The sequence below is a fragment of the Mauremys mutica genome, chromosome 1 (genome assembly GCF_020497125.1).
Source record: "Mauremys mutica isolate MM-2020 ecotype Southern chromosome 1, ASM2049712v1, whole genome shotgun sequence".
Classification (NCBI taxonomy): Eukaryota; Metazoa; Chordata; order Testudines; family Geoemydidae; genus Mauremys; species Mauremys mutica.
The window spans coordinates 239938191-239959440 of record NC_059072.1 but is presented as its reverse complement, the minus strand read 5'-3'; the positions used below and the strand labels follow the sequence as shown (position 1 = coordinate 239959440).

Here is a 21250-nt window from a genome sequence, read left to right as displayed (position 1 = left end):
TAGAATCTATGATGTGCACAGTCTGCAATTCTCATTAGTCAATTTTTCTGGGCCCTATGGTTTTTCCAACTGGATAATTATTTCCTGTTCATCAGTGCACAAGTAGCATAAACACAAAATAAGGACCAGAGTTTGCATTACCTGAAACAAGTCCTCTGTTTCCTTTCCAAAAGCCCGATGTGTCTGCATGGTCCCCTCTTTGACAGCAGCCTCCAGGCGTGTAAAGAGATGCCAAAGGCGGTCATTAGAGTGGATAATGTAGCCATGAAGTGAATATTCTCTGTCTGACACCAGATATGTGTTAGCTGAATCTGTATTACTGTAACCTTAAGGGGCAAAAAAAACCTGTTAACTAGTTTTTTGCAGTGTTGCAGCACCAGCCATGTAACTAGTGACTAAATTTGCTATACAAATGAGTATAATTTTCAGTTAAATGTTTGCGGTAAGATTCTCCACTGGTGTAGGATGGACAGCTCCCCTGATTCCAGCAGATTTACATCAGCTGATGACCTGCCTCTTGATCTGCAACATGTTTAATTAAAAAAAAAATTACATTTGTTTTGTTCAGTCTGTTCACACTGTCCAGTTGATTTGCATAGCCATATGTTATCCACATCACAGCAAGTTCAACACAAAACAGCAATTTGCAGTTAAGATACCAAAGAATAGATTTAGATGTTCTTGCTTTTCATGTTACAGATGTGACATAAACCAGAAGTTATTACTGAGAAAAGCCCACCTCCCTGCTCATAATGTGTCTCAGTGATTGTGAAATTAAAAGTGCTCTCTTTTTTTAATTGGATTTTAAAAGCCAATAAGTAACGTGTAGTAGTAGTAGTGAATATTTATTTTACTAAAAGGCCCCAATTAGGATTGGAATGTCACTGCACTGGGTGCTGTACAAGCATAGGCTATGTCTACACTACAAACCTAAGCTGACCTATATTAGATTGATTTACAGCCACTGCAGTAATTACTGTGGTGGTGCATGTCCACACAACCTTCCTTGTGTCAGCGGTGCGCATCCTCACCAGAAGTGCTTCCACCGACCTAAGTTAGGCAGTGTGTGTGGGGGAGAGTCCTGTCAGCTCTGCATGCAGTTCCCTGCCCAGAGTGCAGCTGCCACACAGGCTCCCAGAAGTGGGAGAAGCCACCCAGGGACTCTCCCCATTCCCTGTGATACACTTGCCTTTGAATCTTATTCCTCTCCTTTCCCCACTGTTCTTAAATCATAGGCATTTAAGCCTCTCTCAATCTGCAGTCTTCCTTTAGGGCTTTGTTATTAACAAAAACAGTTGATAAGTTGCTCAAGGGTTTCCTTTGCTAGGCACCTTTTCATCATCTTTAAAAGGTTTATTACTACGTGACGTGTACCTGGGAACTTAAAATTACGTAGTGCAGATTGAAAAGGGAAGGCTGAGCTTCTTAATTGTTCCATCACCTGTTTGTATCTTAAAATATTGGCAATTATAAGTTGCAATAGTTGACTGTTGTCCAGTTTCAGTGCCACATTCTGAAAGTCTTCTCTCCGTCACATCCATGGCTACACTACTGCAATCAGTGGTCCTGCACTAATGTAAACTCAGAGCAAAATTTGTCCCTTGTTGTTTGGCCCACACCGAGACAGAAGCAGGCAGGAGCAGAGGCAGCCAAAGCAGGAACTGCTGCACTAGGGCAAAGGGAGTGAGGGTGGTAAAATGCAACACAACCCCTCCTCCCAATATCCTCCTGGACCCAGAACTGTGCAGAGAAAACCTCTCCTCCCTCTTCTGGGAACAAACGGCTTTGGAGGAAAGCTGCAGAGTGAAGCCAGCCAGACACCCTAGCTGGCAGGGGCAGAAGCAGCCACAGCAGGGATCTCTGGACATCCAGAGGATGGTTCTAAATTTGACTTGACTGTCTCTGCCCTGTGCTGATTGGGTGTTTACTCTAACATGGCCTCTCCTTCTCCCATTCCCTAACAGTCTATTCACCTCAACTTCACTCCACACTTGCCTCTCTTCTCTGCTCCATCCCTTAAGCTCCCCTTCCCTTTTCCACTGAGCTGATCCCCTCAGCTCAACAAGCCATTGGCTTGGGGGAACTTTGATTTGAGTTTGATCCCCTTCTAACTAAACCTACACATCCCTCCAAAAAAGTCATGGAACTAACATGCCATTTGCTGCCTTAACATTGCTTGTGTGTTAAACCCCTTCCCCTACACCGTGTCTGTCTTGTTTGTTTAGATTTCAAGCGCTTTGAGACTACTTCTCTGTGTTTGCACAGTGCAGTGGAGCCCTGATCTTCACTGGCTCGTAAGCAGTACCATAATAAACAAAATTATTATTAATACTTAATAATTAATAACAGTTTAATTTGCCAAGGACTAGTAAAGTTTCCTGTAGAGCCCCAGTGAACAGGTACAAACAGCTTAGTTTTCACAGTGGACAATAATACATTAGAAGTTCCTTCTTCCAGCTCTCCCGGTCCCCCTACACATGAATTGTTTTACAGTAAAAGTCACCTTGATGGGTTTTCTCCAGCAATCCAAGAGAAGCACAAGCATCGAGCAGTCTTTCTGTTCCACACACAGAGGCTCCTATCTTATTGGCAACATCCACAGCCTTCAGTATACATTTATCTTTCAGAAGATCAAACACTTTCAGTTTAGAGGCCACAAACAAAGCCTGTGTATATGAAATATACATTATTGAGTTAAATTAAAAATTACTACAACTAAAAAAATAACACATTTGTTTTAAAACAAAAGTACAAACATTCTGGAAAGCTTTCCAGAGGTATGAATTAAGTTCAGAGTATAGTAGTTGTGTGAAGGCAAAACCATGCCATAAAGAACTTTAGAACTGCTTGAGTCTGTTGAATTTTTCCTGCAGAACATTTCAGTTCAGCCCTGTTACTTCTGGGACAGTTTGTTCCTGGCATCATACCAGAGATGTCAGCATCTTTGCCATGGTAACAATGTTAGATGAAAAAAAAATTACTGGTTAAAGCTTGAAAGAACTTGAAATGCCTACTTCAGGTTTTGTGTCTTAGACTCTTATTCATCAGGATACTTAAGCACATGACTAGCTTTAAATACGTTTCATAAGGTCAGCATGGGTTCCAGTATGCTTCGGAATTGGGACCATAGAGAAAACACATCAAATCTAATTTGAGTTGATTTTCCTAAGAAAATAATTTGAAATTTCTTCAAAATGTATTTTTTTGTTTTAACAGCTATAATTCATTCCATACTAATTTTCTAAAAAACAAAACAAAAACAACAGAAACCCACAAGCACATATGAACACCTTAACTAAACTTATATAGTACATGCTTGTATTGGAGAGGAATTTTTATATTATGCAACAATATGCACCTTCATAGCTGAGATTAGGTTGCACTGTTCCTTCAATTAATAGTGTTTCTGAGGAACTATAAAAGAAAAAAAAATCAACACAGAGGGGAGAGGGAAGAAGAGGGTTGAAATTCTGTTAGAAATCAGATGGAAAAATTGCAGCTGAAATGTAGGGGCTTCATATTCGTGATTTTTATATTGAAAATGTTTGCTATTTTGGGGGTGAAGGTAGAATATATAATTGAGATTGTCTCCAAGATGCCACAAAAATGAACATGCCTGCCTAAATTTAACAATACGATTCTTGTTGTTAATGCATGTTCCAAATCATTGCTGCATTCAAAAATATACACAGTTTTGTCAAAAATGTTATTACGTTTAGCCAGAGAGAGGGGAAGGTTCTGGTGAGCACAGCAAGTGTTTAAACAGTTTAATAGTAGTGGTAGAAGATGGATTAATGGCCAGCTCAAGGCCTCTGAGTTGTAAGTCAGCACTGAAAATTAGGTTATTGGCATAACATTAACAAATAGAGCCAGTATTTAAATTATGATAGCACCCAAAGATCCCATTCAAGATGTGTTGGGTCCTGTATAGTTAGAGGAACCAAACCAAACCAAATTTAACCCTGAACTTCCATTGACCTCACTGAGTGCAGGACCAAGCAAAAAGTTCCTAGACATCATTTTAATAAAGATGATTACTAGGTTCTTCTTGCTTGTAGTTGATTTCAGCCTGCATTGTGAGGGCTCTGAACCCACGTAAAGGTCAAATTAAATTGAATTGAATTACAGTTTAGCTGTTAGTTTTCATTATACTTTCAGTCTTTGAAGCATTTTACAAACTAACTAGCTTCACAACATTATTGTCTCCATTTTATAGAAGGGGCAGTGCAGGCAGACATAGGATGAGATTTGCCCAAAATCGCAGAGTGTCAAAATTGGGATTAGACTTCAGTGGGCACAGGATTGGATTGTTGAAGTCAACAACAACCTCCCATTGTCTTCAGTGGGGCCAGGATTTCACCCCAGGAGTTTCTGGTTCAGAGTTTTGTGAAGAGACCACATCTCTCTCCGTTTCCAGTTAGAATACTTGGTATTTATTTCATCTTCTCTTTCTTCACTGCTGTTACCTTTTCTTCAGTCGTACTAGTCTGGCTCTGAATAGAAAACCTGGCAGTGATTCAAAATTATCCATTTATCTGTTTCCAGGCACAGTCGACTGCTAGAGTACACATGAATATTAGCTTCTGTGCACATGTCTTCATGAAGGCCTAACAAAAGCTACTGCATTGTGATCATCAGCTACAGCCCTGGTTCACACACAAGAGATTCTTAGAGAAGTATTTCAGTGAAAAGTAGAGATAAAAAAAACAAAATCTGAGCAATCAAGAGAAGGCGGTTCTTATAGGAACCTACAATACAAATACATGGAAGGATAAAGGAATGAGGTAGAGAACGATAGACATTACATATACATTATATATAAAAATATTTATTTTAAATGGGGGCATTTTGAAGTGTTTCCTCTGCAGAAGTTAACAGGGAACATTCACTAAAAAAAAGTTACATAGAAAGTTCATTGCCCTCTGAAGTGTTATTGTGCCATACACGGAGATTAAATTCAAATAATTACAGTGAAAAAGGAGTTTAATATTACTTCAAGTGCAAATCTCAACACAGCCTTAGGAGAGGAGCCACTATGGTCATTTCCATAATATATATTTCTCTCATCATTTATCTTGTTTTAGATAATATTTCTGATTACTATGAAATAAATGTTACAAGTACATATAATATTTTAACATGTTATGTAATCAGCTCTTTCCTCTTATATATACACACATGTCCCTGTCCCAACCTGATTTTTGCCCCTCCTCTCTGCCACCTTTGTTCCCCCACTTTCTGAAATCAATAGGAGATACAGGTGCTCAGCACCTGTTAGGATCAGATCTGAAGAAAAATGCACTAGAGAATTTATTCAGTGGCATTCTAGGTCTATGTTTCAGTGGGGCATTGCTACTTGCCTTAAATCTAAGGGTGCTCATTATTAAGGACACTTCTTAAGATGTCCCTCCATGCTGCTGCCTAAGTTCCCTCTAAGCTGCATGGCCACGCAGCAACCTATTCAGTGCCGCGCAGGTGCTCAGGGCTAGCCCTGGACCTGCCATGGCCAGGAGAAGAGGTGCCCCTCCCCAGCCCAGTCCCGGACCTGCCATGGCCAGAGGCAGAAGCACCCCTCCCGTGGCCCAGGGGAGAGGCGGCCCTCCCCTGGCCCCAGTCCATGACCTGCTGCAGACAGGGGGAGTGGCGCCCCTCCCCCAAGCCCAACCCAGCCCTGACCCAGAGCTGCCGTGGGAACAGGTGTCTCTTCCCCCCAGCCGAGGTGCTGCTGCAGGGAGAGAGAGCTGTGGGGAGTCACACATCACCTCCATATTGGGTGCACATAAAATTCATTCTGCATATCCGTTAGAAAAATTGGAGGGAAAATTGGCTGCTGCTTTGGAGTGTCATAACAAAACATGCACAGACAGTATTTGCATCACTAAAAGGTACTTTTCAAAATGCCCCTAGGCATTCTGCTGCCCTTGCTAGCCCAGTGCAGTAAATCTCTGAGGTTACTGTTGTTTGAGCCTCTTCCTGGAATGTGCACTGGTACTACAGCCTGGGTCACTGGTGCAGCTGCTGGAAGATGCCATTCTCTTGCATAACACACATAGCATCAGAATGAATATTAGAGTAAAATAAATGTATTTGATCATTTGTTTGAATGGGGCTGTTCCCCATACACATGCATAGTGCTGTAGTACTGCTTTATTATTAGAACCTCCAAACTACACAGAAATGTTAAAAAATACAAATTTGAATTATATTAGCTCACCAGTGCAGAGAAAATTAGATCAAGGAGCGGTATTTTTGTTTTTTTACCTTTGAAGCTCTGAAGCCATCCATAAGTTCTACAATTTTTGATGGGAATTTAGCTGGATATTCCCTCACTCCACTCTGATTTTCCACAGCCATTGTACAAACGGGCTTGATGCTACCACCGTTTACTGGAGTATGAACGGCTCCTGAGAGGGGCACCCCATTCCTCTCTAATGTGTTAGCACTTTTATGCTGCATGGGATTTGAAGAGTCACTCTCTCCATCACTGAGGTTCTCAAAAGTCTCGACGGAGGGGATAGAGTCATGTTTGACATGCTGTATAGTATGTTTGAGGGGTGGATAATACAACTCCGCTAACTTTTTGCAGAAGTGATTCAGAGGAAAGCCCACCACATTCAGGAAGTCTCCATGAACATATTCCACTAACATTCCACCAAGGGCCTGGATTCCATAACCACCAGCTTTGTCCCTGTGGGGGGGAAATACAGACATTTAGTTAAGACAATGGTTAAGAGTGAATGTGGGGATGGAGGAAAGGAGTAACCACTTAGTACTGATTGTAGATCCAGGTGTATAAACATGTTTTAGAATGGAAATGACAGAACTTTGCCTTGATTGAAATAGTGTGTTAAAGCTAGAGATGGATTAAACTAATTTTCTTTTTTTTTTTTTAAACAGTCCTGGTTCAACACTGCAGCTTTGGAATCACAACAGTAACGTTTGCTCTTTCACTACATAACACTAGATAATTGAGTTCAAATGAGAAAGCCATCGTTACCCACTAGTCCATATTCAACCCTGGTGAAATCAATGAGATCCTGGTCCAAGACTTTTTAGTAAGCGGACTAACACTCCAGTAGTGTAATGTCATTCTGACTTTCACTGAGGTGACATGCATGAGCTACGTTGTGGCCAGCCACAGCAAGCACATTATTTTGCTAAGGAAGATCTGATAAAAAGTGAGCACTGGAATTCAGGGGAGAACCCCTTTCTAGCATTTTACTTCAGTCCTCTCCCACTGCAAGAGGTGCTGTCAGACTTTCAACTACCAAGGTTTACCCTTGGCATAAATTCACTGTGATCAACAACACATGCAGAAGTGCTTTTACCCTAATGCCTCACCATCTGCCTGTACGTAACTGCACACAATGCCACATATTACTACCTAGCCACTGTTTCTATTTGTAGAGTGAAAGGTTATATACACTGACATGAATGAAAATTCCCTCCCACTGGTTTCCTAATAATTCCTCCAGTGCTAAACTTCAAGGAATTGGTAAATATTTACACTTTACACACACTTTCACAATGGCTTTTTTTTAAGCTCTAGCAGTGAACTACCACCTTGTTGACATTTCAGACTAGATGAATTTACTGATATCTGGCGATCACAGACCTTTTTCTAGAGCAGTCTTTTAGGGTTATCAGTTATGCAAGAGCAGCAGACTACATCAATTCACCTACATTGGATCTTGCAATTAATAAGAATGCCCTTGAGGACCTTGACTTTTTAACCACTGTTAAACATCCTCTTTTTTTAAAAAAAATGCAACTCACTAATGTCAGCGTTGTACCAAAAAACATGCTTCACTGACTGCCCTTGGATGTGATTCCTCCTGAGGTCAAGGGGAAGCCATGTGCACATCCAATACGTTCTACAAGCAATGAAAAGGGATGCAGTATCCATATTTCAGGAGAATACTTCTAAAGGTGGGGGCTCAAAAATTACAGCACACGGGAATGCTCCCTTTTCATCTGTTAAACAACCTAGAAATCATGTCCCAAAAATTGTATTTATGAGTGATACTTCAACTGTGTAACAATGGGTAAATGGGCAGGATAATCTCTACTATGTTAGCTACTGTGAAAGGCCATACTGGACTGGAGCCAAATGGCTAACACAGCTTTGACAGGTACAAAGAGGCAGCAGGGCAACTGTCTTTTCATACAGAGACCAGATCCAACTCCAGAAACTTGATGGGTTAAGCCAGGTTCCAAATTAACTCTGGGTGCAAGGTTGACTTCAATAAAACTGTGCCTGCTTATGCAAGCTGTAACTTTGGCCTTTATTCGTTGAGAGCCTAGGGCTGAAACCCACAGGTTGTCCATGTGCCTATCTCTGCTATGGATTATAATTAAGCACAGGGTTTGAAAAATCCGCTCTCCTACGCTCCGGTGGTAGGTAGGAAGCTTTTCTTGGCAAGTGTGATGCTAGGACGAGAAAGTGCCATGGGTGCAGACTAAGCTTTCATTTAAGGAGTTAAATATCTAGCCCTGGTGGTTGCAATGATAACTTTACAAATATGAACCAAGCAGTGCTGTCCTCCTAGATAGGCAGGTGGAGAGACTGACAGTTTGCAATGGCTTTTTCTGGCTTTAGCGTTGAACTATTTCTTATAAAGTTTGCTCATGATACCAAGCTGGGAGGGGTTGCAAGTGCATTGAAGGACAGGATTAGAATTCAAAATGATCTTGACAAACTGGAGAAATGGTCTGAAATAAATAGGATGAAATTCAATAAGGACAAATGCAAAGTGTTACAATTAGGAAGGAACAATCAGTTGCACACATACAAAATGGGAAATGACTCCCTAGGAAGGAGTACCGCGGAAAGGTTCTGGGGGTGGTAATAATGGATCACAAACTAAATACAAGTCAACATGTACCACTTTTGCAAAAAAAAGTGAACATCATTCTGGGATGTAGTACCAGAACTGTTGTAAGCAAGACATGAGAAGTAATTCTTCTACTCTACTCAGAACTGATAAGGCCTCAACTGGAGTACTGTGTCCAGTTCTGGGCATCACACTTCAGGAAAAACGTGAACAAATTGGAGCAAGTCCAGAGGAGAGCACCAAAAATGATAAAAAGTCTAAAACATATCATCTATGAGGAAAGATGGAAGAAACTGGGTTTGTTTAGTCTTGAGAAGAGAAGATTGGAGGGGCAGGGGACATGATAACAGTCTTCAAGTACATAAAAGGTTGTTATAAAGAGGTGGGTGATAAATTGATCTCTTTAACCAGTGAGGGCACGACAAGAAGCAATGTGCTTAAATTGCAGCAAGAGAGATTTAGGTTGGACATCAAGAAAAACTTCCTACCTGTAAAGATAGATAAGCACTGGAACAAATTACCTAGGCAAGTTGTCATTGGAGGTTTTTAAGAATAGGTTAGACAAACATCTGTCATGGATGGTCTAGATCACGGATGGGCAAACTTTTTGGCCCGAGGGACACATCGGGGATGCGCAACTGTATGGAGGGCCGGGTAGGGAAGGCTTTGCCTCCCCAAACAGCCTGGCCCCCGCTCCCTATCCAACCCCTCCCACTTCCCACCCTGACTACCCCCTTAGAACTCCCAACCCATCCAACCCCCCCGGTCCCTGTCCCCGACTGCCCTCCTGACCCCTATCCACATCTCTGCCTCCTGAGAGCCCCCCCCCCCCCAGGACTCCCACTCCCAACCCTCCCTGTTCCCCATCCCCTGACCACCACCCCCAGAACCTTCGCCCCATCCAACCGCCCCCTCCTCCCTGACTGCCTCCCAGGACCTCCTGCTTCCTTACCCAACCTCCCCTCCCCCCCTCCGCCGCTCCCTTACCAGCAGCAGGAGCTTGCAGCCGTGACACCCGGCCAGAGCCAGCTGCGCTCCCCATGCTGCCCAGCCTGTGTGGCAGTGTGGCTGCGGGGGAGGGGAGACAGCAGGGGAGGGGCCGGGGAGTAGGGTCCCCAGCCAGGAGCTCAGGGGCCGTAGTTTGCCCACATCTGGTCTAGATAATATATAGCCCTGCCTCAGTGCAGGGAACTGAACTAAGTGACCTATCGAGGTCCCTTCCAGTCCTACATTTCTATGATTCTTGTGCCTGTGTCACTGCTACTTAGAGCCTTCCCACGTTGCAGTACTCTTGTTGATTTAATTGCTGCTATTGAAAGCCCTGGGGAGGGCAATGAAATTAACAGAAATCACATTCATATTAATTTGCTGCTGCTTGGGAATTAAGAGCAGAAGCAGAGAAAGGCACTAGAGCAGTGGTTCCCAAACTTTAACAACCTGTGAACCCCTTTCACTAAAATGTCAAGTCTTGCCAACCTCCTCCTAAAAATGAGAATTTCCAGGGATTTTTTCCTTTACCTGAGTATAAATTATAAAAGCAGTGATCTTGAAAATATAAAATTTGTTTTTATGACATGCTTATTACACACTATTTATTAATTATTATTAACTATTCAGTATTTTTATTACATTATGAAAACAGCAACACTCTTCCAAGATCTCATTTTCATAGCTTGTATCACTTTGAATAAGCCTGCTATAAGACAAGGCTCCTATGTTTCATCAAGGAGCATCAGATGTGAAACGGCATGAAGGTTTTTAAGAAATCAACTCAAAAAGAGTTCCTCCTACACAAGCATTCAGGTCTTGAGCAGTCCAGGCAAACAACACACGTTACAACAAAGCTTAAACTTGTTCTTCATAATATTTAAAAAAAAATACTAGCTGCCTATTTAGTTTAAAAAACAGCAAAAAATATCCACTTCCCTTTCCATTTCTTATAAGGAGTCTTGAAGTTTAAATCACCTCAGTGTGATAGATATGCTTGCTTTGATCTACTTAGCTCTTGGAAGTCCAGGGACTCCAGGCTGCTGACCCCGTGCTGCCTGGAGTCCCTAGGGACAACTCTGTCCGCCATTAGGGATTTCCCCCCGCCCCCCGAGACTCCCCTGTAACATTTCACAAACCCCCAGGGGTTCACAAACCCCAGTTTGGGAACCACTGCACTAGAGCTATTCACTATCACTAGAGAAGAGATTCCAAATTTGAAGCTGGAGCAAGGGAGTAGCAGATAGGACCCCCTATGTAATGTCACAGAAGCCAGAAGGTATAGAATAGCTGAGGCCCAGCCCTTCCCACCCCCAAAACTATTCGGACAGCTGGGGGGAAGGAGATAGTAATGACACTCACAGCAGCTAGGAAGCTCCAGGGTGGGAAGGAGAGTAAGGGTGGGGGGGGAGAACCACAGAGGGAGAGAACAGCGTTTTATTTTCTCTCCACCAGCAGCCAAAAGACTGGGAGGCTTCCTATTTGTCTGACACCCACTACTTAGAGAGTGATATGAAAGAGTCCCTGTGCAGAATCCAGGGACAGCCCCAGAAGCCATTTCAGCACCCTTTCCAGAAGTTTGGGAGAGTAGCTGGGTTCATCACAAATATGCTGCCCCAGAACAGAGCTTTCCACATCATTTTTTATATCTGCTTCATGCTTGTAGATTTAGACCCTGGCTCAGAGAGGTCTAGTAAATATCAGAAGCACCGATTATGCCAATCTTTGTATTACAGGGTTATTGGTTATTTTTGTCCACTATGTCACCAGCAACTTGATGCAATCCTCAATACTACAGATGTTGCTTAGCTTTTTGGTATTCTGTGTAATGACTAAGTTGGCCACAACATCATGAAGCTGGACCCTCACAAGAAAAAGCTTCTTAGTTGGAGCATAAGTAATGTCCGAACAAGTTCTTCAGTAAAGGACTGCTTTAGCCTATATAAATAGAGACAGGAAAAGATGGATGAAAGAAAGACTTCCTCCTCCCAGGGCATCTGTTGGTTTGCATGTAATTTGTAGGTTGGTATCCTCAGTTACTCCCACACCAACCCAGAGCAGATGCTTCCCCTCCTCTCAGGTATACAGTTTTCAGTCTGATCTGTCTCAGACAGGGGCAGAATAGATTATGTGAACTTTTGACCCCCAGAAGCCCACCTGGATCTCTCGCTGTGAATTAACAAATGTCTGGTAGCAGAAAGAACAGCTAAGATGTGCTGTCCAAATCCTCCCAAGAGCAGTTCTGCTGCAGCTGTTCTTCAGCAATGCGCTCTCACTCTTCCAGAGGCCACAGTCACAACAACACCTGGACTTCTCATTCTAAGCCTTAAATTCTATCTAAAAATCCCAAGTTTGTCCCTCAAGTCTCATCTTTCTCATCAGCTGCATACTCAAGGGAGATTAGTTCACTAAATCAGAGTTCCCAAAAGCATATTGGGAATTTCTCTGCTAATCTGTACTCTTAAAAAAAAAAAAAAGGTATTGTTTTCCCCACACAGCCCAAGTGATCCCATTATTCTTTGTAACAAACTGCTCCTGCCCCAGATTTAATTATTCCTGTTTGGGTCAAATTCACTTTGGTTCCTTTTATCCCACTAAATGTGATTATATTATTAATTATTAGCCAAAAGCAAGGCCAACGTAACGTTGAGGTTTTAAACATAAAAGACAGGAAATTAAGAGTTATGGAGCCAAATCTTCAGATCTATGCTTATTGCATCACTCTGGAGGACTGGGACAAATCTAGCTCAAAATCACCTTTGCACTCTCCCAATCTCAGGGTCAGCTGGAGGCCAGCTCAGCTCCTACCACAAGCTCTGAGGCTGCACTAACTTACTTATGCTAAAACCCCTCAGGGCACTCTGGAGACTTACCCTTTCACCTTCAACACAGCTCCTGTGCTAGAAGAGGACTGGAATAGACTGTGTAGACAAGTTGTATAGACCTGGCTCTACACAGTTTTCTGGGCATGGTATTTCAGATGTAGCTGAAGGGGGGTGGAGCAGGGACCAATGATCTGGTCCATAGCTGGGTGTAGAGTATATGTAATATAATGGATTACAAAACCATGCAGTACTGGGCTATGACACAGATCTGGCAATTCTTTTGTAGATACATAATGTGTAAGCGCCATAGCTGCCTTAGATTTCTCACTTCCCCAGCCTTGGACTGATTAGTGCTAGTTAAATTTTATACAAATGCACCTGTCTCCATGAACACTCATGACATTCTAAGAATGCTGGCTAATTAATGGAGGGTGGTGGGGGAAGTGGAGGGAGAAGAACAGGGAACATGGCAAATCTAATACAACTGAATGTTAATAAAGCATTTAAGTGTCTCCTGAAATCTTCCTGAAAACCTCATTCAAGTAGGCTTGGATAAAAGGGAGGACACACAAGGTCTGATACTGGTTGATGGACTGTAAAGACTAAGGATCTGAGATAGGTTCAATTTTATTTAACATCATCTCTCTTGAGGGAATGTTAATGGCATTCACAAATTAAAATGAATTTACAAACGTCAGCTGAATAAGACAAAATGACCTAGTTGATTTAGAAATATGAAAGGTTATTCTCCAAATCAAGAAGGTTCATCTCTTATTTCCCTCCCACTTTTTACATTCTACAAGATGCCTCATTGTGCGATATTCCATGTATCCAAAGGTAGCTGGAAAAAGTTCTCCACAGCACAGCAATGCTGCTCTTTTCTGAGCTGTCAATAAGCCTATTACATTATTTAGAAGGGTCTCAGCACCAGAAATACTTTTCAACCCCACACCACCAGAGGGTTCAGCCCAGGCTGACTTGGAGATGAAAGACTCCATTAGTCTCAAACTCTGATCCACTGCATGATTATTACCATTTATTTTAATGAGAATGCCAAGAAAGCATTACCTCAATGGTATGACTTTCCCCAGAAGAATAAAAAACAAACAGATCACACTTTTGAGACAAAAAAACCTACCTCTAGTTAAAGTGCAATTTGTTTAGGATTATACTCCACCCATGTCAAAGTTAATGAATTACAGTTTTGGTTGATAAATACAATAGTGTTGATGCAAGGTGTTTGACTTAGTACTGCATGACAAATTGATTAAATATTTAGAATAATATAAAATGAACATGGAGCACATTAAAACAGATTAAAAGCTGGCTAGCTGACAGATGTCAAAATGTAACTGTAAATGGCAAATCGTTATCAAGTAGGTGTGTTTGGAGTAGCCTTCTACATAAATCAGTTCTTGGCCCTACACTCTTTAACATTTATATCAATGTCCTAGAAGAAAACATAAAACCATCACTCAAAGTTTGAAGATGACACAAAAATTGGGGGAGTGGTAAATAACAAAGAGGACAGTTCACTGATACCAAACGATCCAGATCACTCTGTAAGCTGAGCACAAGCAAATAATATGCATTTTAAATATGGTTAAATGTAAATGTATACATCTAGGAACAAAGAATGCAGGCCATGCTAACAGGGTGGGGTACTCTATGCTGAGAAGCCATGACACTGGAAAAAGGTTTGGAGGTTGTGGTGAATAATCAGCTGCCAAAAGGACTAAAACAACCCTGAGATAGATCAACGTGAATCTCAAGTAGGAGCAGGGAGGTTATACTATTTGGCATTGGTGTAACAATTACTGGAATACTGTTTTCAGATTTGGTGTCCTCAATTCAAGAAGGATGTTGGATAAATTAGAGAGGGTTCAGAGAAGAGGCATGAGAATTATTAAAGGAGTGGAAAACATGCCTTATAGTGATAGACTCAAGGAGCTCAATTTATTCAGCTTAACAAAGAGAAGATTAAGAGGTGACTTGATTACAGTCTTTAAGTACCTGGATGGGGAATAAATATTTGATAATAGACTCTTCAGTCTAACACAAGAAGGTAAAACATGAGCCATGGTCTGGAAGTTGAAGCTAAACAAATTCAGACTGGAAATAAAATGCATGTTTTTAACAGTGAGGATAATCAACTACTGGAACAACTTACTAAGGGTTGTGGGTAGATTCTCCATCACTGGCCATTTTAAAATCAAGATTGGATGTTTTTCTAGAAGATCTGCTCTAAGAATTATTTTGGGGAAGTTCTATGGCCTATGTTACACAGGAGGTCAGACTGGATAATCACAGTGGTCCACTCTGGCCTTGGAATCTATGAATCATGATGAGTACAAATCCATACAACAGAAAAACATGCATCTTTCTCTGTAGCAATATAAAACTTCTACTGTATTTTTTTTTTAAATTAGGTTTACAGTCTACTGAGTTTTTTTTATTACCTACCCCTGCTGAGTAGCACTGGCTAGAATCAAACTAATGTGGGAAGACAGTCTGTCAATTTCCCCATGTAATTTGCACACCATACCCCTTCCTACAGTAACCCTGCTAATTCCAGGCCTGCCTTCCACTGAAGGCAGTGCAGCCACTTCTGTATTGATTCTTTATGTGTTTGCAGAGTTTTCCATAGAGATGAGAAGCTCTAAAGTTACAGTCCCTTCAGCTGCCGCTGCCCCATTATTGGTTTACAGGTAGAAGCCGTAGCTGTTAAAGACTCATCTCATAGATAAATCTAAGCAAAGACTCCTTCCAACTCTCTGGATATCTTGATTAAGCTGTTAGTTCAACATGGACATTTATTAGTGCTGATTAACACACAACAAATGCAAGACAGAATGTGTTTTCTTCGCTTTGTAGAAGTTCTGCTGTAGGTAGTGCACTCGTACCTGGGACATGCAATGATAACTGGCTCTAGATCCTCACTACTGTGAGCTGCTGCATGTCCTAAACACCAATGGACTTCAGGAGAAGTTGAAAGTGCCTCACAGAATGCAGGATACAGTTCACTGTAAGTGTAAGGATAAGCTAAGGCTCTTCCAACTTTCCATACTATATCCATATAGGGCCTAATTCTTTTCGCGCTAACAATCTGTTTCATTGCTCACTGAAGTCAGTAGATGGGTTCCAATTATCTTCATTGGGATCAGGCAATAATTAAACTAAAATTGGGCCTGAAACAGAATACTGCACAATTCCATTGGGTCATCCATTGCCTGAGCTTTCAAATTAAGGAGCTATTGGAAAAAAAAGAAAAAAAAGACTGCTAGCAGTTTTAAAAAGATTGGGTTCAGAGTTCCACCCTGGGAATTCAAATGCTAGTCAATGTTGTGAATGAAACATTAACTTCCTTTTTGCTTCACACAGCACATCAATGACTGCATATACAAACGGCCAATTTCCCCCAAGGACACGGCATACTGCTTGCTTCGTATTTGAGGTCAACAATGTCTTAAGGCCTATACTCAAGTTAGAACCTACTTACATTGGTTCTCCACTGTGAATATATTCCCATAAAAGCTCCTCAGATAGTTCAGCAAATTTAACTTTTGTCTCTTCGTAGAAATCAGTGACTTCAGTCTCCAGACGATTATCTACAATAAAAAATCCTACTGTAAACAAAAAATTGTAACATGAAAGTAATGAGACTAAAGGATAAAATAAATCTTGATAAATGGTTTACCTTTTGAATACTCTGAACTGACATTGTTCATCCAAGAAAACATATACAGACAGACTTTTGATTCTATTTTAGGATTTAAAAAAAGATTTCCTGTATTTAAAAGAGATGCTTTTAAGGTTAGTGGGCTCAAAAATCTGACCTACTTCCTTGCCTCCCTCATTCATGGCCTTTGTCAGTGAAAGGTCCAGATTCCTGTACAGATATATGCTACTCCTGGGGGGATTCTGCGTCACTGTGCTTGCGCAGAATTCATGGGCCTTGCAGATTTCTTTGCTTCCCTGCAGAAAAAGGACTTCTGATGGGAAAGCAAAGGGAAGTCGCAAGAGAGGTCATGCACACCGTCCCCAGCAATGCAGGCAGATTTGTTTGGGCACCCAGAGCAGCTGGTAGACACATACTTCACCACTGGGGAGGTGGAGGGGGCTGTGCAGTCGTGCGTAAGAGACACACTCTGTCCCTCTCACTCGCTATTGCAGCATGCTTGGCGTGGAGGGGCAGGGCTTTGGGGTGTTTCTGAAGAGGTAGGCATGGGGCAGGCTCTGTTCCCTCAGGCAGAGCAGAATGCAGCAGCCTGCCTGCTTAGTGAATTGTTCCCTTTGTTCTTAGGGAATTCCCCCAGGAGTATAAAACAGGTGTAAACATTTTAAGGCTCCTTTACACTGCCAGAGTGGTATAAAGGAGCTGTATTGTAAAGGACAGTGTGATGCTTTAGTGATTAGAACTGGTCTAAATGTTTGGACTGAAAAAGTTTCCTATCAAAATGTGCTCCATGAACTGTTGGCTACTGACCTCTCTGGAGATGGTCAGTAGCCAATATAAATTGTGAGTTTGAGTCCCCAGCCCTCGCTTCCTCTTCAGTTGCCTATGATGCAACACTGAGCATATGGCTGCATATATTTGTTGACTAATAACTAGAAGTAAACAGTCAATACAGCTACATTATTATTAGACAAAGGGGGCTTGGCGATTTCCTCCAATGCTCCCCATTCCCATTCTCCATCCATTGTATTGTAGTTTAAATAAATTAGCAAAATAATTGAAACCAGCTTGATTATATTGTGTTATTCTGACAAAAATATGCAGAATTTTAAAATATTGTGCGCAGAATTTTTTATTTTTTAGTGCAGAATTCCCCCAGGAGTAAGCAACAAAAGGGCTTACTGCCAAGTTCAGTGGAATATCTATTCACGAAAGCCAAAGTGAGTAAAACCCCACATTATCTAATTCTGCAGAGTCACAGCATGTAACTATTTACCCAGGTGGAGCGGGAGAAAGAGAGATCATAGTAGGACAAAATTTGGAGAGGAGGATCTTATTCCTCCTTTATGGAATGCTCCCAGAATTAATTCTGTCATTGTAGGAATACTGGTTGATTGCCTGCACTGGCAAGAAAGCTGCCTAACTCAAATTCAGATTCAGTGGACATGCAATCAAAAACAGAGTAAAAGAAATGCAGTAGTCACTCCGCTAACATTGTGAATGCCATTATACCTAGCAATGTGTCACAGCATAAAACTGCAGCAGTGCATACAAGCACATACAATAGCTGCAAGCATCAGTCTCTGTCATCCAGCAATCCCTTTTATCCTATCATTTCCTCTGCAGCAGTAAAGAGTAGTGCAGAGTGATAATACCCCTTTTAAGCCGACACAAGCACTTTTGGTTTTTTTAGCTGGAAGCCGGTTGTGAGCAACCTGCAATGCAGAGTTGTGCAGCACTAGGGGTGGATTTTGCTGCATGGAAAAATGCCTTTGAGTGCTGGAATTAGAGCCCATGTGGGTTGCACTAAGAGATTTGAAGCATACTGCCCCACATACATATACTGGTAACAAATGATGCCCTAATTAATGATAGAGCATTAAGTTTCCATCCTTGTTCCCTACCAAACCAAGAGCAATATTCTCCTCTTATCTGCACTGCAGATCTCTAGTTAATATTCTGAGAAAAGCGGAAGTTTCTTGGCAGAATACGCCAGAGAACTGCAGTATGGATCAGAGATAAGAGTTTTATCCAAATACTACAGCGTGAGTGATAGAAAACATTAACATTTCTCATAAAGCAACTTAATGATTTCATAGATGGTTACAAACAGTGAGTAAAAACAATTATGCATAAGTTATTGAACATAAATTGACAATGTCCTTTCAGGATGACAGTATGGTCATTCAGTAAGATGCTTGGTAACAGGCTTTTTAATGGGCTGCTAACTGATAAATGGTGTGCTCCACAAGCTTCTCTCTTAATTGCAATATTCTGGGGAATATTTTTATTCATCAAATTTTGCTTTGGCTTAAGTGCATATACTCAAACAAAATGTAATCTGCTGTCATACTGTCAATAGTACTGGATCGCTCCTCTACTTGCTTGTAAAAGTCAAAAGAAGAGCCAATATATAATATTTTAAATTACTGTTTATCTGAACCCTTTGAAAACCACTTGACAACTTTTTTTTTTTACAGTAGTTTCTCCCACCACTGCATATTTTTATATGGGCACTGGGCTGCTGATGCAACTGGTTTATTTTTTTAAAAGGTAAAAGCATTTATTCTGAAAAAAGCTTTTCAGGGAGTTGTATGGCAATTGCAAACAGAGAAAGAGGGGCAAGAGGTTTGGACAAATTTCAGAAAACTGATACTTCTGGGAGTTTCCTGAGTGAAATCCTGACTTGATTGAACTCAATGGGAGCTTTGCCATCAAGTTCAAGGGTGCCAGGATTTTATCCCATGTCTGGAATGATGGTAATACTATAATATTTACTATAATATTTATTATTGCTGTTATACTGCCTAGGAGTCCTCGTCATGAACCAGGACGCTATTGTGCTAGGTGCTGTACAGACATAGAACAAAGACAGTTCCTGCAACCTTACAATCTAAGTATAAGATACAAGACAACAGATGGATATAGACAGACCAATGGGAGAGTACAAGGAAACAATGAGACCCTATTAGTCAGCATAATTTGATGGAACGATCTCTTACTGATCAGAAATCCACTAATCTGAATGAATTATTTATGAAACAAAATATGGTGCAGGTCAATCTCAAACCCAGGACTGCACAGTTAAAAGGTAATGTACAAACCATTATTTCACTTACCACCCAACAGGATTTTTTAGAACTGCTACTAATAATGAAAAGTAATTTTCTAGAAATCCATTCTCTTTACAACCTAGATATTAAGAAACTAAGTAGGACCCATACATGTGATAATCTTCACCATACTTGAACAACATAGCCCCTTCATTCTCACCAGAATAAAGCCCAGCAAGAAAAATGACTATGGATCAGATTCTGCCACCTTTCTCATGTTCTCATGTTTACTCTGGGCCTGATCCAATGTCCACTGAAGTGAGCAGGGAGATCTCACTGATTTCAGTGAGAGTATTGGATCAGGCTCTTTCAGTAGCCCTGCTGATTTCAATTAAGTGCCTATTCTATTCTTAATAGGCTCTTATACCACTCTTAACACCATAATATCTGAGCGCCCTTCAGTAATGCATTATGTGATCCAACTAACATCTGGCATCCATTCTCTCATCATCCTTTATGTGCAGCATAGTGTTTTGTTTGTAGGACTGTTTGCTCATTTTATTTAATTACAGATAATCCACTCCTCAGTATGGGAAAGGGTGGCAGAATCAGATGTTGTATGAAAGGGTTCCATCTTCACAATTAGAGTAGAATTAGATAACATGTCTGTAAGAACATATGACTTTACCACATAGGTATCTGTACACTTCTCTGCAATTACCTTTACTGCTGCAGTGAACAATGGCCACTCCCGTAAAGACACTGTGCTCCTTCCCACTCAACCTATGAGGGAAAAATGAAGAATCACTATGTGAGTTTTATAAAGTCCCTTCTTCACTAATGCATCACTGCATTACTATTTCACAGGTTTACAGAGTGTTCCACAAATAAGCCAATGGACACCACAGAAAAATACCAGCTCTGGTTCATATCCTTACACACAGGACATTGGGTTTTGATTTTTCTTTCACAAAGGTGAAGAGCTAAAACACAAAATGGTGCAGAAGGATTGGTACAGTAATTGGAATCTTTCAATGCTTAGTATCCCCAAAACATTAACACCTGCTGGCTGTTCAGTGGCCTAAAATATGTTCATTTATATTGAGGTAAAATTAGGATTTTTGTTTTGTTTTATTATTTTACTATACCAGAGGAGAAGTGTCAATCTCATGGGCAAAACAAGATCACCATCATCATAAATGGCATTCTGATAGACAGCTTCAGCAAAAAAATAATCCATGAAGGGCTAAGTTAAACAACCTTTCCTCATGCTGAATGGGAATATTGGTACCTTGCTACACCAGTATTCCCATTCATTTCAACTGGGCTATTGATGGAGCAAAGTACCACTCAGCTCTACTGAGAGTGGCAGAATCAGGCTGCAAAGGAGCAAGGAGAATGAACTGTCCTTGCACCTGCCTAGGGATGATGCTTTCAAAGAATGGCTCAGAAATATCAGCAGGGAAGTGCAGAAAGCTTGAAATGATAATGTTTATTTTGTCATGAAAAGGACTTTACTTTCCTGAGTAGTTAACTATCCTCTTTGCATGGAACATTCTTACTTTAAAAAAAAAAGTTCAAAGCGCGCGAAAACTGTACAGTTCATAGATGTGTAAGCAGAACCAATGTAAACTGAGGCAAGACAGCTTAACTTCTTAGACAGTCTGATTATGAAATAGTATCCTAACGCTGAATTGTGATACCCTTACTCATACCAGATAGTACCTCCCACCCTAGTTAGTCCCATTGAAGTAAACTACTTGTGAAGCATGAAACTACTCAATATAAATTGTCCATTCTGGCTCCTTGAAAGTTTGTGTAGCTGATTATGATAATTAACACACAGATAAGAGACAAGAGTTTACATTGCTAGCA

At 41.1% G+C, this 21250-nt stretch overlaps 1 protein-coding gene across 2 annotated transcripts in view; it reads right to left on the bottom strand.

Annotated features, from left to right (window-relative positions):
* Positions 1-21250, bottom strand: part of ASMTL (acetylserotonin O-methyltransferase like) — a 53766-nt gene that overhangs the window by 25174 nt on the left and 7342 nt on the right. For both annotated transcript variants that reach the window (XM_045004470.1, XM_045004477.1), the window contains 5 exons: positions 20097-20158; positions 16146-16254; positions 6262-6688; positions 2504-2666; positions 142-326 (listed from right to left, as the gene is read on the bottom strand). In XM_045004470.1, coding sequence (XP_044860405.1) covers positions 142-326; positions 2504-2666; positions 6262-6688; positions 16146-16254; positions 20097-20158 — 946 coding nt within the window. The remainder of the gene's footprint in view (positions 1-141; positions 327-2503; positions 2667-6261; positions 6689-16145; positions 16255-20096; positions 20159-21250) is intronic.